Raw genomic sequence first — 21,427 nt, 5'->3', positions numbered from 1 at the left:
AAATCTCTTTGTCTTTGTAAGCCCTCACTTCAGGCTCTCTCCAGTTAGCTCTTCTCCGTGAACTGAGAAGCATCAAATTCAGAGATGAAATAAACGGTGTCCCTCAGTTTCAACAGGGCTCTTGGGGAGTGCTCCAATGATGCAGTAAGTGGAATTAACCTCCTCTTGATTACCATGGGTGTTATTGAGAAGCAGGTTGGAGTACTGGGCATCCTGGGACTCCTCCCCAACATCAGGCGTCTGAAAAATAGATTGAAAACTACTGAGTACACATTTAAACTCAGTGGATCAGGGTTAACTCAAACACCCAACTATAATTTAAACAAGCCTGACAGGATTAAGCAATCTGTTTTAACATAAATACTCAGTCCTCTTGTGAATATTCATAATACTTTAGTTCAGTACACAAATATGTAAAGTTATTTCCAATTTAATGATACATAGAAACATAGAAAATAGGTGCAGGAGTAGGCCATTTGGCCCTTCGAGCCTGCACCACCATTTATTATGATCATGGCTGATCATCCAACTCAGAACCCCGCCCCAGCCTTCCCTCCATACCCCCTGATCCCCGTAGCCACAAGGGCCATATCTAACTCCCTCTTAAATATAGCCAATGAACTGGCCTCAACTGTTTCCTGTGGCAGAGAATTCCACAGATTCACCACTCTCTGTGTGAAGAAGTTTTTCCTAATCTCGGTCCTAAAAGGCTTCCCCTTTATCCTCAAACTGTGGCCCCTTGTTCTGGACTTCCCCAACATCGGGAACAATCTTCCTGCATCTAGCCTGTCCAATCCCTTTAGGATTTTATACGTTTCAATCAGATCCCCCCTCAATCTTCTAAATTCCAGCGAGTACAAGCCCAGTTCATCCAGTCTTTCTTCATATGAAAGTCCTGCCATCCCAGGAATCAATCTGGTGAACCTTCTTTGTACTCCCTCTATGGCAAGGATGTCTTTCCTCAGATTAGGGGACCAAAACTGCACACAATACTCCAGGTGTGGTCTCTCCAAGGCCTTGTACAACTGCAGTAGTACCTCCCTGCTCCTGTACTCGAATCCTCTCGCTATAAATGCCAGCATACCGTTCGCCTTTTTCACCGCCTGCTGTACCTGCATGCCCACTTTCAATGACTGGTGTATAATGACACCCAGGTCTCGTTGCACCTCCCCTTTTCCTAATCGGCCACCATTCAGATAATAATCTGTTTTCCTATTTTTGCCACCAAAGTGGATAACTTCACATTTATCCACATTAAATTGCATCTGCCATGAATTTGCCCACTCACCCAACCTATCCAAGTCACTCTGCATCCTCTTAGCATCCTCCTCACAGCTAACACTGCCACCCAGCTTCGTGTCATCCGCAAACTTGGAGATGCTGCATTTAATTCCCTCATCCAAGTCATTAATATATATTGTAAACAACTGGGGTCCCAGCACTGAGCCTTGCGGTACCCCACTAGTCACCGCCTGCCATTCTGAAAAGGTCCCGTTTATTCCCACTCTTTGCTTCCTGTCTGCTAACCAATTCTCCATCCACATCAATACCTTACCCCCAATACCATGTGCTTTAAGTTTGCACACTAATCTCCTGTGTGGGACCTTGTCAAAAGCCTTTTGAAAATCCAAATATACCACATCCACTGGTTCTCCCCTATCCACTCTACTAGTTACATCCTCAAAAAATTCTATGAGATTCGTCAGACATGATTTTCCTTTCACAAATCCATGCTGACTTTGTCCGATCATTTCACCGCTTTCCAAATGTGCTGTTATCACATCTTTGATAACTGACTCCAGCAGTTTCCCCACCACCGACGTTAGGCTAATCGGTCTATAATTCCCCGGTTTCTCTCTCCCTCCTTTTTTAAAAAGTGGGGTTACATTAGCCACCCTCCAATCCTCAGGAACTAGTCCAGAATCTAACAAGTTTTGAAAAATTATCACTAATGCATCCACTATTTCTTGGGCTACTTCCTTAAGCACTCTAGGATGCAGACCATCTGGCCCTGGGGATTTATCTGCCTTCAATCCCTTCAATTTACCTAACACCACTTCCCTACTAACATGTATTTCGCTCAGTTCCTCCATCTCACTGGGCCCTCTGTCCCCTACTATTTCTGGAAGATTATTTATGTCCTCCTTAGTGAAGACAGAACCAAAGTAATTATTCAATTGGTCTGCCATGTCCTTGCTCCCATAATCAATTCACCTGTTTCTGTCTGTAGGGGACCTACATTTGTCTTTACCAGTCTTTTCCTTTTTACATATCTATAAAAGCTTTTACAGTCAGTTTTTATGTTCCCTGCCAGTTTTCTCTCATAATCTTTTTTTCCCCTTCCTAATTAAGCCCTTTGTCCTCCTCTGCTGAACTCTGAATTTCTCCCAGTCCTCAGGTGAGCCACTTTCTCTGGCTAATTTGTATGCTTCTTCTTTGGAATTGATACTATCCCTAATTTCTCTTGTCAGCCACGGGTGCACTACCTTCCTTGATTTATTCTTTTGCCAAACTGGGATGAACAATTGTTGTAGTTCATCCATGCAACCTTTAAATGCTTGCCATTGCATATCCACCGTTAATCGTTTAAGTGTCATTTGCCAGTCTATCTTAGCTAATTCACGTCTCATACCTTCAAAGTTACCCCTCTTTAAGTTCAGAACCTTTGTTTCTGAATTAACTATGTCACTCTCCATCTTAATGAAGAATTCCACCATATTATGGTTACTCTTACCCAAGGGGCCTCTCACGACAAGATTGCTAATTAACCCTTCCTCATTGCTCAAAACCCAGTCCAGAATAGCCTGCTCTCTAGTCGGTTCCTCGACATGTTGGTTCAGAAAACCATCCCGCATACATTCCAAGAAATCCTCTTCCTCAGCACCTTCACCAATTTGGTTTACCCAATCTACATGTAGATTGAAGTCACCCATTATAACTGCTGTTCCTTTATTGCACACATTTCTAATTTCCTGTTTAATACCATCTCCGACCTCACTACTACTGTTAGGTGGCCTGTACACAACTCCCACCAGCGTCTTCTGCCCCTTAGTGTTACGCAGCTCTACCCATATCGATTCCACATCTTCCCGGCTTATGTCCTTCCTTTCTATTGCGTTAATCTCTTCTTTAACCAGCAACGCCACCCCACCTCCCCTTCCTTCATGTCTATCCCTCCTGAATATTGAATATCCCTGAACATTGAGCTCCCATCCCTGGTCACCCTGGAGCCATGTCTCTGTGATCCCAACTATATCATAATCATTAATAACAATCTTCACTTTCAATTCATCCACCTTATTACGAATGCTCCTTGCATTGACACACAAAGCCTTCAGGTGCTCTTTTACAACTCTCTTAGCCCTTATACAATTATGTTGAAAAGTGGCCCTTTTTAATGCTTGCCCTGGATTTGTCGGCCTGCCACTTTTACTTTTCTCCTTAGTACTTTTTGCTTCTACCCTCACTTTACACCCCTCTGTCTCTCTGCACTGGTTCCCATCCCCCTGTTGTGAACTAACCTCCTCACACCTAGCCTCTTTAATTTGATTCCCAGCCCCCAACCATTCTAGTTTAATGTCACCTCAGTAGCCCTCGCTAATCTCCCTGCCAGGATATTGGTCCCCCTAGGATTCAAGTGTAACCCATCCTTTTTGTACAGGTCACGCCTGTGCCAAAAGAGGTCCCAATGATCCAAAAACTTGAATCCCTGCCCCCTGCTCCAATCCCTCAGCCACGCATTTATCCTCCACCTCATCGCATTCCTACTCTCACTGTCGCGTGGCACAGGCAGTAATCCTGAGATTACTACCTTTGCGGTCCTTTTTCTCAACTCCCTTCCTAGCTCCCTATATTCTCCTTTCAGGACCTCATCCCTTTTCCTACCTATGTCATTGGTACCTATATGTACCACGACCTCTGGCTCCTCACCCTCCCACTTCAGGATATCTTGGACACGATCAGAAATATCCCGGACCCTGGCACCAGGGAGGCAAACTACCATCCGGGTCTCTGGACTGCGTCCACAGAATCGCCTATCTGACCCCCTTACTATCGAGTCCCCTATCACAACTGCCCTCCTCTTCCTTGCCCTACCCTTCTGAGCTACAGGGCCGGACTCTGTGCCGGAGGCACGGCCACTGTCGCTTCCCCCGGGTAAGCTGTCCCCCCCAACAGTACTCAGACAGGAGTACCTGTTGTTAAGGGGCACAGCCACCGGGGTACTCCCTATTACCTGACCTTTCCCCTTCCCCCTCCTAACCGTGACCCAGTTGTCTGCCTCCCGTGGCCCCGGCGTGACCACCTGCCTGCAACTCCAATTCGTTCCTTGAAGCACAACTTTAATTCCTACTCACATTGTCTTTTCCTTGTTCATGTTGGACGTCGTCCTCTGTAATGGAAAAGGACAGTACTTAAACTTATTTTAAAAAGAAATTATTTCAATCACTCCTACCTTCCTGCAGAATATGAGCAATAACTAAAACAGATTGCAGGCTTGACTCTCACTCACTTCCACTCTTATTCAGAGTGAAGAAACATCAGTTATTCCTTGTCTGAATTGTGTGTGATTGTGGATTCAAGGCTCACGGCAGAATCTGGAGCATAAAATCCAAACTGATACCCCCGTGCAGGGCTGATCGGAGCTGAAAACTGGAGGTACTGACTTACCAGGTGAAATTTTAAACCAAGGCACTGTTAGCTCACTCTGAGTGCAAATAAAACCCCATGGCACTATTCAGAGAAGGGTGAGGAGTTCTGCTTACTATTTATCTCTTGGTCACCATCACCAGAGCAGATGGTCAGGTCATGATTACACTTCCTGTAGGACTCTGCTGTGTGCAGATTGTCTATTGAGCCTTCCACCTTCCCTCTAACTACAGCAAAACTAACATCCAGATGTTGTGCAATATTCTGTAGACATGAAAGTTCTTCTGTTCTAATCTCCCTCAACAGAGTGCAGGAATGGGGAAAGGGGTGACTGTAGTGATCTTTCCAAGGGTTTCCAGTTACTTTGTGATCATTTATGCCATTACCCTCAGCCACAGAAAGGCAAGGAAATAGAAACAACACACACAAAATGCTGGAGGAACTCAGCGAGTCAGGCAGCATCTATGGAGAGGAATAAACAACTGACATTTCTGGCTGAAACCTTTCCTCTGGTCATGATGAAGAGTCTTGGCCTGAAATGTCTACTATTTTTTCCTCTCCATAGATGCTGCCTGACTTGCTGATTCCCTCCAGCACTTTGTATGTGTTCCTCATAGAGAACCACAATCTTGTCATTGGGTTTAGAGGCTTGTGTACCCCAATGACCCAGAGAGTTATGTTGTCTGGAGTCAGGGCTTTATGATTTGGCTCTTGGTAGGGTCACCCATGCCAAACAGGTCAAAAGGTAAAGGCCAGATTAAGAGTGGTCCACCTGTCCTCACAGCTCGGGGGTTCAGCTCAGGGCTGACAACCCTGACTGGTAAAACAAAATTGTTACGGAAACAGTAATGAAGAATCCTTCTACATCTGAGTGAGACAGTATTCCTGAGTCTCTACCCAGGATTTGCGTGACTGACAGTGGTGAAAACTGAGAGGAAGCTACTGACATGATGAAGGAAGCCCTGAACATCACCAGAGATGGAGGATCTTCGTTGCTGCCCTAAATGCCAGTGGCATAAAGGGCAGTAAGTAAGTTGTGTTTGTTGCTCAACATTTCCAGCATCTGCTGAATCAGAGTAGACAACAAAAGCAATGGGTGGATTTATAGTTTGAAGCTGCTGTTTTTACCTGGTGTTTTAACAAGCTTTGCAACTCTGACAGCTAATGGTAGCAAGGTGACTGGGTTGAGATACGTCTCTACAGAAGAAGGTGTAAGGTGCTTCTTCCCTCCGCTAGCCTGCAGTTCACCCTTGGGCAATGACTTCCACAGATTCACCATCCTCTGGCTAAAGAAATTCCTCCTCATTTCTGTTCTAAAGGGACATCCTTTTACTCTGAAGCTGTGCCCTTTGGTCCTAGACTCTCCCACTATAGGAAACATCCTCTCCACATCCACTCTATCGAGGCCTTGTAAACCTCCTCTGGACCCTTTTCAATGGCAGCACATCCTTTCTTGGAGACAAGGCCAAAATATGCTCACAATTCTCCACATGTGATCTGAGCAATCCCTTATAAAGCCTCATCATTGTATCATTGCATTTATGTTCTAGTCCTTGTGAAATTAAAGGCTAAAATTGTATTTACCTTCCTTATACCCTGGACATTATCCAGGATTTGGGAGATCGCTTGCTCAAGCATTCGTTCCTGGAAGAAGGAAACTATTGGCTCACTCATTGTGCTTTGATACATCTCCTGCAGTGTAATGATTGACTCACTGACCAGCTTGACATAGTTAATGGCCTTACCCTGCCTTCCTTTGAACCTCTTGACCGTGAAGATAACAGCAAGGAATCCGACCACACAAAGTACTGCCAGAGTGCTGACCAGAACCAGAACCCGAACCCAAGATAATGGATGCAAACATTCCTGGAAATGTTCGGCTGGGTATTAGGAAACAAACAAAGTTACAAATTGCTACCAAGCAAAAGCTCTGCAAATATAAATTAATGTAAACCTTAAAATGCTGTTTATAGAAGTCCCATAATGAGCAGGGGCTGAATTTGCAAGGTTCTTGTATAATGCAGCACAGTGTCTATAAGACCATAAGATATAGGAGTAGAATTAGGCCATTTGATCCATCGAGTCTGCTCTGCCATTCAACCTAGGCTGATCCAATTTTCTTCTCGGTCCCAATCTCCTGCTTTCTCCTTGTATCCCTTCATGCCCTGACCAATCAAGAATCCATCAATCTCTGCTTTAAGTATACATAAAGACTTGGCCTCCACGGCAGCCTGTAACAACGACTTCCACAGATTTACCTTTCTCTGGCCAAAGAAATTCCTCCTTGTCTCCATTCTAAAAAATGCCCCTCTATTCTGAGGGTGTGTCCTCTGGTCTTAGACTCTCCCACCATAGGAAACATCCTCTCCACATCCACTCCACATCCACTCCAATAAGGCCTTTCACCATTTGATAGGTTTCAATGAGGTCACCCCTCATTTTTCTGAATTCCAGTGAATACAGTCCCAGAGACATCAAACGTTCTTCATATGACAAACCATGTAGGCATGGAATTATTTTCATGAACCTCCTTTGAACCCTCTCCAATTTCAGCACATCCTTTCTAAGGGGCCCAAACCTGCTCACAATACTCCAAGTGAGGCCTCACCAGTGCTTTTAGGATACTTCTTCCACTTTGGGATGTATATATCATGTTCCTTCTGAATTAGTTTCAAAAATTCCAGCCGTTGCTGCTCTGCCGTCCTCCCTGCCAGTGTTCTTTTCCAATCAGTTCTGGCTAATTCCTCTCTCATGCCTCTGTAATTTCCTTTATTCCACTGTAATACTGATACATCTGACTTTAGCTGCTTCTTCTCAAATTTCAGGGTGAATTCAATCATATTATTTCAGCTTAAACTTTCTAATCAATTCCAGTTCACAGCATAACACACAATCCAGAATATCTGATCCCCTAGACGGCTTAACCATGAGCTGCTCTAAAAAAAACTATCTCGTAGGCATTCTAGAAATTCCCCCTTTTGGAATCCCGCACCAACCTGATTTTCCCAATCTACCCGTATATTGAAATACACCATGACTAGTGTAACATTGTCCTTTTGGCATGCACTTTCTATCTGCTGTTGTAATTTGTAGACCACATCTTTACTGCTGTTTGGGGGTCTGTATACAATTCCCATCAGGGTCTTTTTACCCTTGCAGTTCCTAGCTCTATCCACAATGATTCAACACCTTCTGACCTTATGTCACCTCTTTCTCATGATTGAATTTCATTTTTTACCAGCAGAGCTGCACCACCCCCTCTGCCTATCTGCCTATCCTTTTGATACAATATGTATCCTTGGACATTAAGCTCCCAGCTATAATCTTCTTTCAGCCAAGGTTCAGTGATGCCTACAACATCATACTTGCCAATCTGTTACAAGTTCATCGACCTTATTCCATATACTGCATGCATTCAAATATAACACCTTTAGTCCTGTATTTAAAAATGCAAACACAAGGAAATCTGCAGATGCTGGAATTTCTTGCAACACACACATAAAAGTTGCTGGTGAACGCAGCAGGCCAGGCAGCATCTATTGAAAGAGGTACAGTCGACATTTCGGGCCGGGACCCTTCGTCAGGACTAACTGAAAGAAGAGCTAGTAAGAGATTTGAAAGTGGGAGGGGGAGGGGGAGGGATGGAGCCAAGAGCTGGACAGTTGATTGGCAAAAGGGATATGAGAGGATGATGGGACAGGAGGCCCAGGGAGAAAGAAAAGGGGGAGGGGGAGAAAAGCCCAGAGGATGGGCAAGGGGTATAGTGAGAGGGACAGAGGGAGAAAAAGGAGAGAGAGAAAAAGAATGTGTGTATATAAATAAATAACGGATGGGGTACAAGGGGGAGGTGGGACATTAGCAGAAGTTTGAGAAGTCAATGTTCATGCCATCAGGTTGGAGGCTACCCAGATGGAATATAAGGTGTTGTTCCTCCAGCCTGAGTGTGGCTTCATCTTTACAGTAGAGGAGGCCGTGGATAGACATATCAGAATGGGAATGGGATGTGGAATTAAAATGTGTGGCCACTGGGAGATCCTGCTTTCTCTGGCGGACAGAGCGTAGGTGTTCAGCAAAACGGTCTCCCAGTCTGCGTCGGGTCTCGTCAATATATAGAAGGCCACATCGGGAGCACCGGACGCAGTATATCACCCCAGCCGACTCACAGGTGAAGTGTTGCCTCACCTGGAAGGATAGTCTGGGGCCCTGAATGGTGGTGAGGGAGGAAGTGTAAGGGCATGTGTAACACTTGTTCCGCTTACAAGGATAAGTGCCAGGAGGGAGATCAGTGGGGAGGGATGGGGGGGACGAATGGACAAGGGAGTTGTGTAGGGAGCGATCCCTGCGGAAAGCAGAGGTGGGGGGAGGGAAAGATGTGCTTAGTGGTGGGATCCCGTTGGAGGTGGCGGAAGTTATGGAGAATAATATGTTGGACCCGGAGGCTGGTGGGGTGGTAGGTGAGGACCAGAGGAATCCTATTCCTAGTGGGGTGGTGGGAGGATGGGGTGAGAGCAGATGTGCGTGAAATGGGAGAGATGCGTTTGAGAGCAGAGTTGATGGTGGAGGAAGGGAAGCCCCTTTCTTTAAAAAAGGAGGACATCTCCCTCGTCCTGGAATGAAAAGCCTCATCCTGAGAGCAGATGCGGCCGAGACGGAGGAATTGCGAGAAAGCGATGGCATTTTTTCAAGAGACAGGGTGAGAAGAGGAATAGTCCAGGTAGCTGTGAGAGTCTGTAGGCTTATTGTAGACATCAGTGGATGGCCCATCTTCTGGGTTTCCCCCCCCCTCCCCCTTTTCTAGGAACCTGGGCCACCTGTCCCATGATCCTCTCATATCCCCTTTGCCAATCACCTGTCCAGCTCTTGGCTCCATCCCTCCCCCTCCTGTCTTCTCCTATCATTTTGGATCTCCCCCTCCCTCTCCCACTTTCAAATCTCTTACTAGTTCTTCTTTCAGTTAGTCCTGACGAAGGGTCACGGCCCGAAACGTCGACTGTACCTCTTCCTAGAGATGCTGCCTGGCCTGCTGCGTTCACCAGCAACTTTGATGTGTGTTGCTTTTAGTCCTGTGTTCACCCTTTTTGCTTTTGGCCACGATTTACGTTGCAACTCATCCTGTTGACTGCAATTTTACCCTATCATCAGCCTCTCCTTGCTAGAAGTCTCACTACACATTGCCTCTGTTTGTAAACCAACTACCTCATCTTCAGCACTATCACTCTGGTTCCTATTCCCCTGCCAAATTAGTTTAAGCACACCCAAAGAACTCTAACCAACCTGCCCTTGGGTTCAGGTGTAACCCATCCTTTTTGTCATAGGTCATACCTTCCCCAGAAGAGATTCCAATGATCCATAAATCTGAACTCTTGCCCTCTGCACCAGTTCCTCAGCCATGCATTCACCTGCCAAATCATCCTCTTCTTACCCTCACTGGCATGAGGCAGAGGCAGCAACCCAGAGATTACTATACTGGAGGTCCTGTTTCTCAACTTTCTATGTAGCTCCCTAAAATCTCTCTTCAGGACCTCCTTACCTTGTCTACCTATGTCATTGGTGCCAATATGTACCAGGACTTCTGGCTGCTCACCCTCACCCTTAAGAATGCATAGACATGATCTGAGATATCCCTGATTCTGGCACCAGCGAGGCAACATACCATCTGAGTGTCTCTATCATGCTCACAGAACCTTGTCTCTGTTCCTCTGAGTAAAGAATCTCCTATCAACACTGCATTTCTCTTCATGTCTCTGCTCTTCTGAGCTACAGCACCAGACTCAGTGTCAGAGACTCGGTCACCATAGCTTCTGTCTGGTAGGTCATTCCCCTCAATAGCATCTAAAGTTATATATTTATTTTTGAGGGGAACTGCTACAGGTGTACTCTGCACTGGCTGTGCATTTCCCCCTCCTGACAGTCACCCAGTTACCTGTCTCCTGTAACCTAGGGGTAAGTAACTCTCTGTAGCTCTGTCTATCACCTCCTCATTCTCCCTTATGAGTCGAATGGCATCAAGCTACAGCTCCAGTTCCTTAATACATCCCTTATTGATATGTTGAGAGTTCTCACATTTCTCAGCGCAGCCCAACAGATACACCCACTCCAGACAGCTCTTAAAGTCTATAACACAATATATGAGAAAGGGTGTTGTGACTGAATGAATGATGCTATAGTGATCTGGACATGATGATGAGCTGTGCTCAGAAGACATGTTCATTTTGCAAGGGGCAATGGAGACTCTCCGGGGATACAGAAAGGTTCTTCTGGCAGAAGATTGTCAATAGCATTTCTGCCTGAGCATCAGTGCCATAACTTTCTGCCCGGTGAGCTGAGAGAGAAGTGGATGCAACCCTCTTTCTCATGGAGTGGAATTTGGGTAACGGCCCTAACCCAGCAGTGAGCAGCAAATTTTAAGCTATGGCAGGGATCAGTTACAGCAGGTTGAATTGATTCTGAGACAGGAAGCTGACTGTGAACATGACCTGACCTCAAAATGTGTGAGGTTTCATCAGTGTCCATAGGAAATCAGAGATCTCATCAAAGACACAGGGTTCCATTTGAGTGTTCCCCTTTTAAATACATTAAGAGAAACAATTATACTAAACCTTGATTTAATATTTTATTTCTTTGAGTAAATAAGAAGAGCTTTTCAGTCCAATGAGACTGAAAATCTCACTAAGGGCGCATTTTGCCTATTGCAAAAGGAAAGATCTCTCCTTTTTCTCCCTCTGTCCCTCTCACTATACCCCTTGCCCATCCTCTGGGCATCCCCCCTCCCCCTTTCTTTCTCCCTAGGCCTCCTGTCCCATGATCCTCTCATATCCCTTTTGCCAATCACCTGTCCAGCTCTTGGCTCCATCCCTCCCCCTTCTGTCTTCTCCCATCATTTTGGATCTCCCCCTCCTACTTTCAAATCTCTTACTAGCTCTTCTTTCAGTTAGTCCTGACAAAGGGTCTCGGCCCAAAACGTCGACTGTACCTCTTCCTAGAGATGCTCCCTGGCCTGCTGCGTTAACCAGCAACTTTTATGTGTGTTGCTTATCTACAGATTTCCTCGTGTTTGTGTGATTATATCTGACCACCTCTTCCCCTAGCACTAGGTTCCAAATATCAATGACTCTCTGTGTAAAAAGACTTTTGCCTCAAATCTTTTTTAAGTAATCTCCTTGCTCACCCAATTTTCAAAAACACCTTTTTTGAGAGATTTGGATAACCTTCTAGTCTATCATCTTACAATCTGAAGTAAACACTATTTACTGAAGTACAAAGAAGGAGTTCACTGCCCAGTCTGATGTCTTTTGAGTAGAGCGAAGTGAAGCTCAGCTGCCCTCTCTGAGGAATGCAAAGGATTTCATAGTGAAATTCAAGAAAAGGAGAGTTCTTACTGGTGACATGGAAAATGTTTACCACTCAACCAGCACCAAAGTGGCCCAAAATATTCTAACATAGTTTGTAACACATTTTCTAACACAGTTTGCAGGAACTTGTTGTACGTAGATTGACTACTGCATTCCAAAATGACAACAGCAATTATTCTTTAAAGGAAGCAACAACAGTGAGCTTTGAGGTGTCTTAAAGTAGTGGAAGGTGCCATATAAACAAAGGTTTGTTCTTTCTCTTTACCTGAGATCAGTTGTTGTTTTTCCACTCTGTTGACTGGGTTTTCGACAAAGCAGGTGTAAATTCCACAGTCTGAGCTCGTCATGTTGGTGATCCGTAAACTGTGGTTGTCAGTTGACATTCGATGTTGGTTAGTCACAAGGATTTTGTTGTCCTTTATCCAGGAGAATTGGGGATCAGAGCCATTTTTGACTGTACAGTTCATGGTCAACGTTGGAGAGGGTAATTTTTCAATCTGTACTGTAATGTTGGGCTGTGAAACTGGAACTAAATCAAAAGCACAATTCATGTAAGGCAGAGTTCACTAGAACTGAGTAAATACAAGGGGAAAGGAACTAATTGATGGATCACAGGGTTCAAATTTATAGTGATCACTTTTGTCTGCTATCAAGTAATCTCAGGATAAGGACCACAGATATTGCTTCTCCTGATCTCAACCATGGATCTTGATGGAAAAATCACTGACGCTGTCCAATGTCCATCAATGGGTGAAGAATGAATATCAAAGCAAATCTATATCTGGATCCTTACCAATTAAAGAGTGGGAAAATCAATCTCCTGTACCTTTCACTGGGGAATTAAGCATGACTATCTCACATCGTTGGGTGGAAATTACTTGAATTACTTTCAAGATGGGACACATTATCAAAATTCACTGGGAAAACTATGTCTTAGTGAAGGTTTTATAGATCAATATCCACCACTAGAGGATGACACAAAGCACAATGAATGCTCGAGGTTGTGGCATTTACTTCTGGTATTAAGTATAGGATTGAAACTCACAAAACATAGAGAACTTTACTCACATTTTATCAAGGAAGATTAAATGTTGATGCTAACTGATTTCTTCCAGCTTCATTTAGCTATAATTGTTAATAAAATGTTATGGACTGACCTAGCACCGTCAGGTTGATGTATGAATGAGATTCTGCTCCAGATGTTAATGATGCTGTTATAACGTAATGACCTTCATCCTGAACTCTCAGCTGGTGAATGAACAGCGAGTTGTTTTCTGCGAAGTAAGTTATACGTGACTTGAATGGCTGAAAGACTTTTGGTGGATCGGGTGAAGTGTATTGGACTATCCACACTGATCCTATCTTCCAGCCGATGGTTTGCACTGAGTTTGAATAATTCATTGTATCTTCCACTGCGAGATAGATGGGTTGATTCAGGAATCCAGTCACTTGACTTGTATACCCAGATACTGAAAGAGAATTAAACACATATTAAAGCAAAAGAAATGAGATAGTCAGGGAAGCTAGAGGTATGAAGTTCCTGCAGGAAACTGATGCTCGGACATAACATCAGCCATTATCTCATTGAGTGGAGAAGCAGATATAGCCCTGCTTCTGTTTCCCATGTTTTCGGGGGTTATATGGTGCAGTGGGCGTGTTCTCAACACCCTTCACCCAGGAACATTAGGATGTTTGATATTTGTGAGCACCCATCCTGTCCAGCAGTCTATACCTTCAAGGACATCTTCAAGAGGTGATGTTTCAGGAAGGCAACATCCATCCATTATCAGGGACACCCACCATCTGGGCCATGCCGTCTCCTTGATGCTGCCACCCACAGGTGGTACAGGATCCTGAAGAGCCACACTTCAAGTTTCAACAACAGCTTCTTCCCCACCGCCATCAGGTCCTGAAACCGCCCAAAAAACCCCAAAACTACCTCAGACTATATTCCCTTACTGCGCTTGCACTAATGTCCATACCTTTACTTTGTCTTGCATGCTATGTATAATTTATGTTAATTTAAACTTATATTAACTTATGTTTGTCATGATTGTAATGTACTGTGCTGCTGCTGCACAAAGCTAATTTTCATGGCATTTATACCTCATCTATGTGTGCCTATGACTTGAATTTGATATAAGTCTGACTTCAGGTTGTGAGAAATTCATGCCACACTGTTGGCTTGCTCCAAATGGAGCTTACTCAATGCATTACTTGTGATGTGGACGTCACTGGAAAGGCTGGTGTTCATTGCCCAGGCCGAGGTGGACTGAAGAAGCTGGTGCTGAGCACCATAGCTGCTTCCCTTCTGGTGAAGGCACTCCCTCAGTGCACTCGGTAGGGAGTCCCACTGGCAATAAAGGAATGTCAAAAGGTCAGGGTTGTGTGGACTGCGAGGGAAAATGTATAGGTAGTGTGGTTCCCATGTGCCTGCTGCCCTTGCTCTTCTTGGAGGCAGAGGTTACAGTTTTGGATGGTGCTGCCTGAGTAGCCCAGGCAAGTACCTACAGAGACTTGCCCAGATGGAGCTCCCGTACTACATGGATACCCCACCCCTAGCTTTCTGTCTGAAATAAACAGATACAAATCAGAAAAATTTCTGGTTTAACATGGCACAAGCAAAACTATAAATTACAGTATTAATCACACTTTTTCTTGGATACGATCACTGCAATCAGTAGCCTGTGACTTCCCTTTAGGAGTTGAACCTTTGAACCGCAAGTGTGACCTGGCATTTTTGCGGTGTGAACAGAAGTTTCGAAGTTGCAGGATGGTGTGACGTGGTGTGTACAGGCTGAATCGAGGCAGCAATTCTGGTGCCGAGAGCGAGGAATGAGCCAACGTTTGACCATTGCTGGAGCGGACCTGCAGGCAATTCAATACGGCAGAACCGTGTTGATGTGAGGCAGAGTCGAGGCGGTGGGGGGGCCGAGAACAAAGAAAGACCAGAGGTTTGACCAATTTAAGCACCAGGCCAAATTGGAAAGGTCGAGTTCAGGCCGAATTGTGGCAGCACGGTCTGGGCCCGAGAGTATATCGAAGTGGCGGAGCCTGGGTCTGAGAGTGAGGAACAACCTGAGGTTTGGATGATTTAAGTGCCGGGCCAGATTGAAAAGGTCATGGTGTTGAGGCTGGAGGCGAAGGATGGGTTCATGGCTGTGGACTCACGTTCATGGACTTGATTGCTTGCACAATTAGTTTTTTCTTCAGTACACTGGGTTTTTGACTACATTTTTTTTTAAGGAAAAAAGAACATCTTTTGAGCAGTGACCAATCAGCATTCAACAATTGGGTACATGTGGTATCAATTCACTGCAGTTTAGAGTTTTGAGCAGTGGCCAATCAGCATTCTGAAGCGTGAGAAGACATAGCTCACTCAGGTTTGGCAATTGAGTAAATAAAGCTTCAATTTGTGGCAGTTTGGTGTTTTGAGCAGTAGCCAATCAGTGATCGGAAGTGATTGGCAAGACAAGTAAAATAAAAATAAGGCAGGGGTTAGTGGAGCAGCCACTGTTGGAGTGGACAGTGTTAGAGTGGTTATTTGAAGCTCTAGCTTTTCGAGGCTTCAGCAAGGAGAGGCTTGAGTAAGAGAGGGCAAAAAAGCTGTTGGTAGATTTTTTTTCCAGTTTATTTAATGTTTCCTTCTTTATATTTCACAGTGAGAACAGTAGCGATGCCAGGCAGGATAGGGGAATGCTCCTCTTGCAGGATGCAGGAAGGCAGGGAGACCTCCAGTGTCCCTGAAGACTTCATCTGCAAGAAATGCATCCAGCTGCAGCTTCTAACACTCCACATTAAGGAGTTGGAGCTGGAACTGGATGATCTCCGTATCATTCAGAAGACTGTAGGGGATGGTGGTGATATATAGGACATATATATGGTGTGCAAGTGGAACAGGTCAAAAGCTTTAAGTTCCTCAGGGTCAATATCACAAATGACCTGACTTGGTCCAACCAAGCAGAGTCCACTGCCAAGGAGGCCCACCAGCGCCTTTACTTCCTGAGAAAACTAAAGAAATTTGGCCTGTCCCCTAAAACCCTCACTAATTTTTATAGATGCACCGTAGAAAGCATTCTTCTAGGGTGCATCACAACCTGGTCTGGAGGTTGTCCTGTCCAAGACCAGAAAAAGCTGCAGAAGATCGTGAACATGGCGAAGCACATCACACAAACCAATCTTCTGTCCTTGGACTCACTTTACACCGCACGCTGTCGGAGTAGTGCTGCCAGGATAATCAAGGACACGACCCACCCAGCCAACACACTTTTCATCCCTCTTCCCTCTGGGAGAGGGCTCAGGAGCTTGAAGACTCGTACGGCCAGATTTGGGAACAGCTTCTTTCCAACTGTGATAAGACTGCTGAACGGATCCTGACCTGGATCTGGGCCATACCTTCCAAATATCCCGACCTGCCTCTCAGTTTTTTTGCACTACCTTACTTTCCATTTTTCTATTTTTCTATTTATGATTTATAATTTAATTTTTTAATATTTACTATCGATTTGTAATCCAGGGAGCGGGAAGTGCAGAATCAAATATCGCTATGATGATTGTACGTTCTAGTATCAATTGTTTGGCAACAATAAAGTATAAAGTATATAGAGATATAGTTACACCCAAGGTGCAGGACACAGGAGACTGGGTAACAGTCGGGAAAGGGAAAAGGTTAAACAGCCAGGGCAGAATACCCCTGTGGCCATCCCGCTTAACAACAGGTATACCATTTTGGATACTGCTGAGTGGGCGGGGGGGGGGGGGGAAATGACCTAACATAGGAAAGTCACAGTGCTCAGGTCTCTGGCACTGAGTCTGGCTCTGTGACTCAGAAGGGAAGTGGAGAGAAGAGGTGAGCTGTGGTGAAAGGGGATTTGTTAGTTAGGGGAACAGAAAGGAGATTTTGTGGATGAGAATGAGATTGCCAGATGGTATGTTGTCTCCCAGATGCCAGGATCCAGGACATCTCAAATCAAGTCCTCAGCATTCTTAAGTGGGAAAATGAGCATGGTCCAAGTAGGTACTAATGACATAGGTAGGAAGAGTGACAAGGTTCTGCAAAGTGAGTTCAGGGAGTTAGATGCTAAGTTAGAGGATAGGACCTCCAGGATTCTGATCTCAGGATTGCTACCCATGCCACATGCTAGTGAGACCAGAAATAGGAAGATCATACAGTTTAACATGTGGCTAAGGAGTTGGTGTAAGAGGGAGGGCATCAGATTTTTGGATCATTGGGCTCTCTTCCAAGGAAGGTGGGACCTGTACAGAAGCAATGGTTAGCACCTGAATTGGAGGGGGCCCAATATACTAGTAGGAAGGTTTGCTAGTGCTTTACAGTTGGGTTTAAAACTAGAGTTGCAGGGGGATAGGAACCAACGTGCCAGAAAAGATAGTGGAGAGGCTGAGGAGACAGATGTTGTTAAGATCTCAGACAAAGTCAGGAATCGAAAGGTTGAGTTTGGTGTGACTAGAGTCCTGAGCTGTGTATATTTCATTGCAAACAGTATTATAGGAAGGCAGATGAGCTTAGGGCATGGATCAGCACATGGAATTATGATATTGTAGTCATTAGTGAGACTTGGTTGCAGGAGGGGCAAGACTGACAGCTCAGTATTCCAGGGTTCTGTTGTTTTAGATGCAACACAGCGGGAAAGATTAAAGGGGGAGGGGTGACGTTACTAGTCAGGGAAATTGTCACGGCAGTGCTCTGGCAGGACAGACTGGAGTACTCGTCCAGTGAGGCTATATGGGTGGAACTGAGGAATAAGAAAGGTATTACCACATTAATGGGGCTATATTATAGACCACCCAAAAGTATGTGTGATTTAGAGAACAAATCTGTAGAGAGATTGCAGACTGTTGCAAGAAGCATAAGGTTGTTATAGTAGGTGATTTTAACTTTCCACATATTGACTGGGACTCCCACACTGTAAAAGGGCTGGATGGGAAAAGTGTACTTGGCAAGTGGGAGGCTTTCAAAAGTGAAATTTTGAGAGTACAAAGCTTCTAATTGCCTGTCAGAATAAAAGGTAAAGATAACAGATTTAGAGAACCTTGGTTTTCATAAGTTATTGAGGCCCTGGTTGAGAAAAAAAGGGGTGCATAGCGGTATAGTCAGGTAAGATCAAATGAGGTACTTATGGGGTATAATAAATGCAAGAGAATACTTAAGAAATAAATCAGGAGAGCTAAAAGAAGGCATGAGATTGCCTTAGCAGACAAGATGAAGGAAAATCCTAAGGGGGTCTACACATATGTTCAGAGCAAAAAGATTGCATGGAACAAAATTGGTCCTCTGGCAGATCAAAATCGTAATCTATGCATGGAGCCAAACCAGATGAGAGAGATCTTAAATTGATTTTTTTGCATCTGTATTTATTCAGGAGATGGACACAGAATCTATAAAGTAAAATTTGATAATAAATGTACTTTGTAGTATCTCAATTATGAGAAGGGAATTTCCTCAGTAGACAAGTTACAGCTTACCAGGAAGCATTAAAATTTGGTGATATTTCCTTTTAGGTTCATGAGATAGTTTCAAACCTAAGTGCAAGTTGTCCGTATCAACCCAGAATCACTTTGCTTAGAAGATGTAACATGACTTGGAGATCAGTGGGAACTCAAACTGTTAAAGCTCAGAAGAGGAAGCCATTCCATACAGGCTCCTTGGTAAAGCTATCAACTCTCCCATATCCCACAGTTCTCCAAAACTCTGCAGACGTTTCTCCTTCAGGTCTTTTTTCTTTATAAAGTTACCATTGAATCTGCTGGCACCACCCTTCATGCAGAGCACTCTAAGGTTCCAATTGTCTCCTGTCTCCATGACCACAGTGCACTAGTGGTATTGTTTTCTGCCAACTTACTTTACAATTTGATACTTCCTATGGTGAAACAGTTGTTCTCACTTGCAACCCTTTTACACAGAGGTGTAAACTCTTGCCAAAAAGAGTCAATGTTATAATTTTAGAAGTCTACTTCCTCTAACACTTTTTTTTCCTTGTTATGAATTGTTTTCATTGAATAAAATGGGAAGTTTCTGTCCTACAGTCTTTTGAATGCAATGTCCTTAAGTGAATGCAAGTGAATTAACCCTTACCTTTCCGCAGCACTCCAAATATCAAGTTTAAGTATAAAGTCAAAAATCCCTTTGAAAACTGCATGGTTCTGATTTGCCCATCCAAAAGGAAAAATTCCTAATCAAACTGGAAAAAAAAACATGTCAGAAGTGAACAAAAATCAAAAATAAACCAGCAAAAATAAAAATACAAAGTGCAGGAAGTTCTAAGCAGGTTAAATAGTGTGGAGAGAAAAAAAAACAAGTTTGACATTTAGCTTTCATGAGAGGCATTTCACATTCATGCACCTGCAGAATTTCACTTTTGCAGCAGCAGTTTATTGTAGAATGGACGATATCATGAAAATCAGCAAGTGGAGGTATTTCTGTGGAGCATTACATTCTTTATCAAATCAGTTTGCAAGTTAATAGTACTTCTGGAGGTAATATGTCCAAGAGTTGTCCACACAAACACACACACACACACGCTGTTCATGTACCCCAATAGGAGCTAAATACAAAACTATCAGAAAAATACATTCAGATACATTACATCTGGTGTGAGGGGCCACTGCACAGAATCCGAAAAAGCGCAGAAAGTTGCCAACTCAGCCAGCTCCATCAAAGGACCTGGCCGCCCCAGCATCGAGGACATCTTCAAAAGACGATGCCTCAAAAAGGCAGGATCTATCATTAAGGACCCCATCACTCAGGACGTGCCCTCTTCTTGTTGCTACTGTCAAGGAGGTGGTACAGGAGCCTGGAGACATACACTTAACATTTCAGGAACAGCTTCTTCCTCTCTGTCATCAGATTTCTGAATGGACAACGAACAAAAGCACACTACCTCACTAATGCTTTTTGTGTTTTTGCTCGCTTTTTGCACAACTTAATTAATTTAATTAATTAATACATATATAATTGTAATTTATAGTTTTTTAAATTATGTATTGCAATGTGCTGCTGCCACAAAACAACATATTTCAAGACATATGCCAGTGGTATTAAACCTGATTCTAATACTGATGTACAAGTCATCAATAAATAGTAACGTTGGTTGCACAGATAAAACACAAAAATACATTTCTAAAGGGATTTCATAGCTAATAATTGACATTAAATGTATTGAGAATAGTTAGACCATATTTTGCATGCTTTGAGCAGTTCCCATCACCATATGATAAAAAATAGGGAATCAAGTAAAGATGCAAAAGAAATTTCTAAGTTTATCGCAGGAATTAAGGGCTTTACCTTATGGTTTAGGAGGTATTGTAATTGTTGTGAATTTTTTGCCATTTTCTGAATAAAGGAAGGCTGAGGAGAGGAGGGGTCACCAATCGAAGACTATAAGACCATGAAAATATTTGACAGCAAACTCATAAAAGTATTTCCACTTAAGATAAATACTGGCCAAGGACCTTCACTATCAAATAGCAACTAATAAATGAAACAGCAAATAACTTCACCCAATAAATGTTAGAGTGAGGAACTCATTTAGTCATTTAGAAGGGAGCAGCTGAAGTAACTATCAAAGTTGTACTTGAGTTGGTTAAATACACACATGAGAAAAAGAAATTAAAGAATATGTTTGAGGCAAAGATGACATTAGGTGTAGTAGGCTTTATGTAGTGCACAAATCCAGCATCATTAAGGACCCCATCACCCAGGCTAAGTGACCTGTTACTATCGTGAATACTTTGTAAGCAATATGCAAACCTACGAACATCGACAAATACAGTGTGTGTAGACCACTCAGTGCCTTGAATTTGCTCTGCCACTCAATAAGATCATGGCTAATCTATTGTAACCTCAACCTACATTTATAGACCATAGAACAGTACAGCACCGGACATACCATTTAGCCCACAATGTTGTGCTAATCTTGATGCCAATTTATACTAAATGTCATCCTCCTATGTATCTCTCCATTCCCCTCACATTCATGTGTCTATCTAAAAGCCTCTCCACCAAACACTTTGCTTCTACTATTACCCTGGTAGCCCATTTCAGCCACCTACCACTCTGCATAAGAAGAAAGCTTGCCCCTCAAGTCACCTTTAAAATTCTCCCCTCTACCTTAAAAGCATGACCTCTGGTGTTTGACATTTCTACCCTGGGGAAAAGATTCTGACTGTCCACCCTATCTATACATGTCCTAATCATGAAAACTTCGATCAAGTCTTCCCCAGCCTTTGACGCATTAGAGAGAACAACCCATGCTTTTTTCTCACTGCTCCCAGTAACAATTCATTCCTTTGATTATTGAAACTCCATCACTTCCTGTCTTCAAAATATTCAGACTTCATTTCCACTAGCTTTTATGGAGAGAGCTGCAGAGATTCATTACCCTTTGAAAGGATGTAATTTACATAATCTT

The 21,427-nt window shown here is 43.7% G+C and overlaps 1 protein-coding gene across 1 annotated transcript; it reads right to left on the bottom strand.

Moving 5' to 3' along the window:
• Positions 1-11: 11 nt before the first annotated feature.
• LOC140185447 (HEPACAM family member 2-like) lies at positions 12-20,342 on the bottom strand. Its single transcript, XM_072238785.1, has 7 exons — positions 20,302-20,342; positions 19,093-19,198; positions 13,157-13,468; positions 12,265-12,528; positions 6,393-6,527; positions 4,356-4,390; positions 12-240 (listed from the first exon to the last, which is right to left on the bottom strand). The coding sequence occupies exons 2-7, from the start codon at positions 19,154-19,156 to the stop codon at positions 79-81; spliced, it is 972 nt and encodes a 323-aa protein (XP_072094886.1). The 5' UTR covers positions 19,157-19,198; positions 20,302-20,342; the 3' UTR covers positions 12-78.
• Between the last annotated feature and the right edge of the window lie 1,085 nt (positions 20,343-21,427).

Source organism: Mobula birostris, chromosome 20, assembly GCF_030028105.1.
Source record: "Mobula birostris isolate sMobBir1 chromosome 20, sMobBir1.hap1, whole genome shotgun sequence".
In the NCBI taxonomy this organism is placed as follows: Eukaryota; Metazoa; Chordata; class Chondrichthyes; order Myliobatiformes; family Myliobatidae; genus Mobula; species Mobula birostris.
This window is presented reverse-complemented; position numbering and strand designations above follow the sequence as displayed.

Coding starts and splice junctions, on each gene's coding strand:
- LOC140185447 (XM_072238785.1), bottom strand. CDS start 19,156: ATGCAGTTTTCAAAGGGATTTTTGACTTTATACTTAAACTTGATATTT. Junction 12,529..13,156: donor CATCAACCTGACGGTGCTAG/GTCAGTCCATAA, acceptor CTTTTGATTTAG/TTCCAGTTTCACAGCCCAAC. Junction 4,391..6,392: donor GAGGTTCAAAGGAAGGCAGG/GTAAGGCCATTA, acceptor TTTCCATTACAG/AGGACGACGTCCAACATGAA.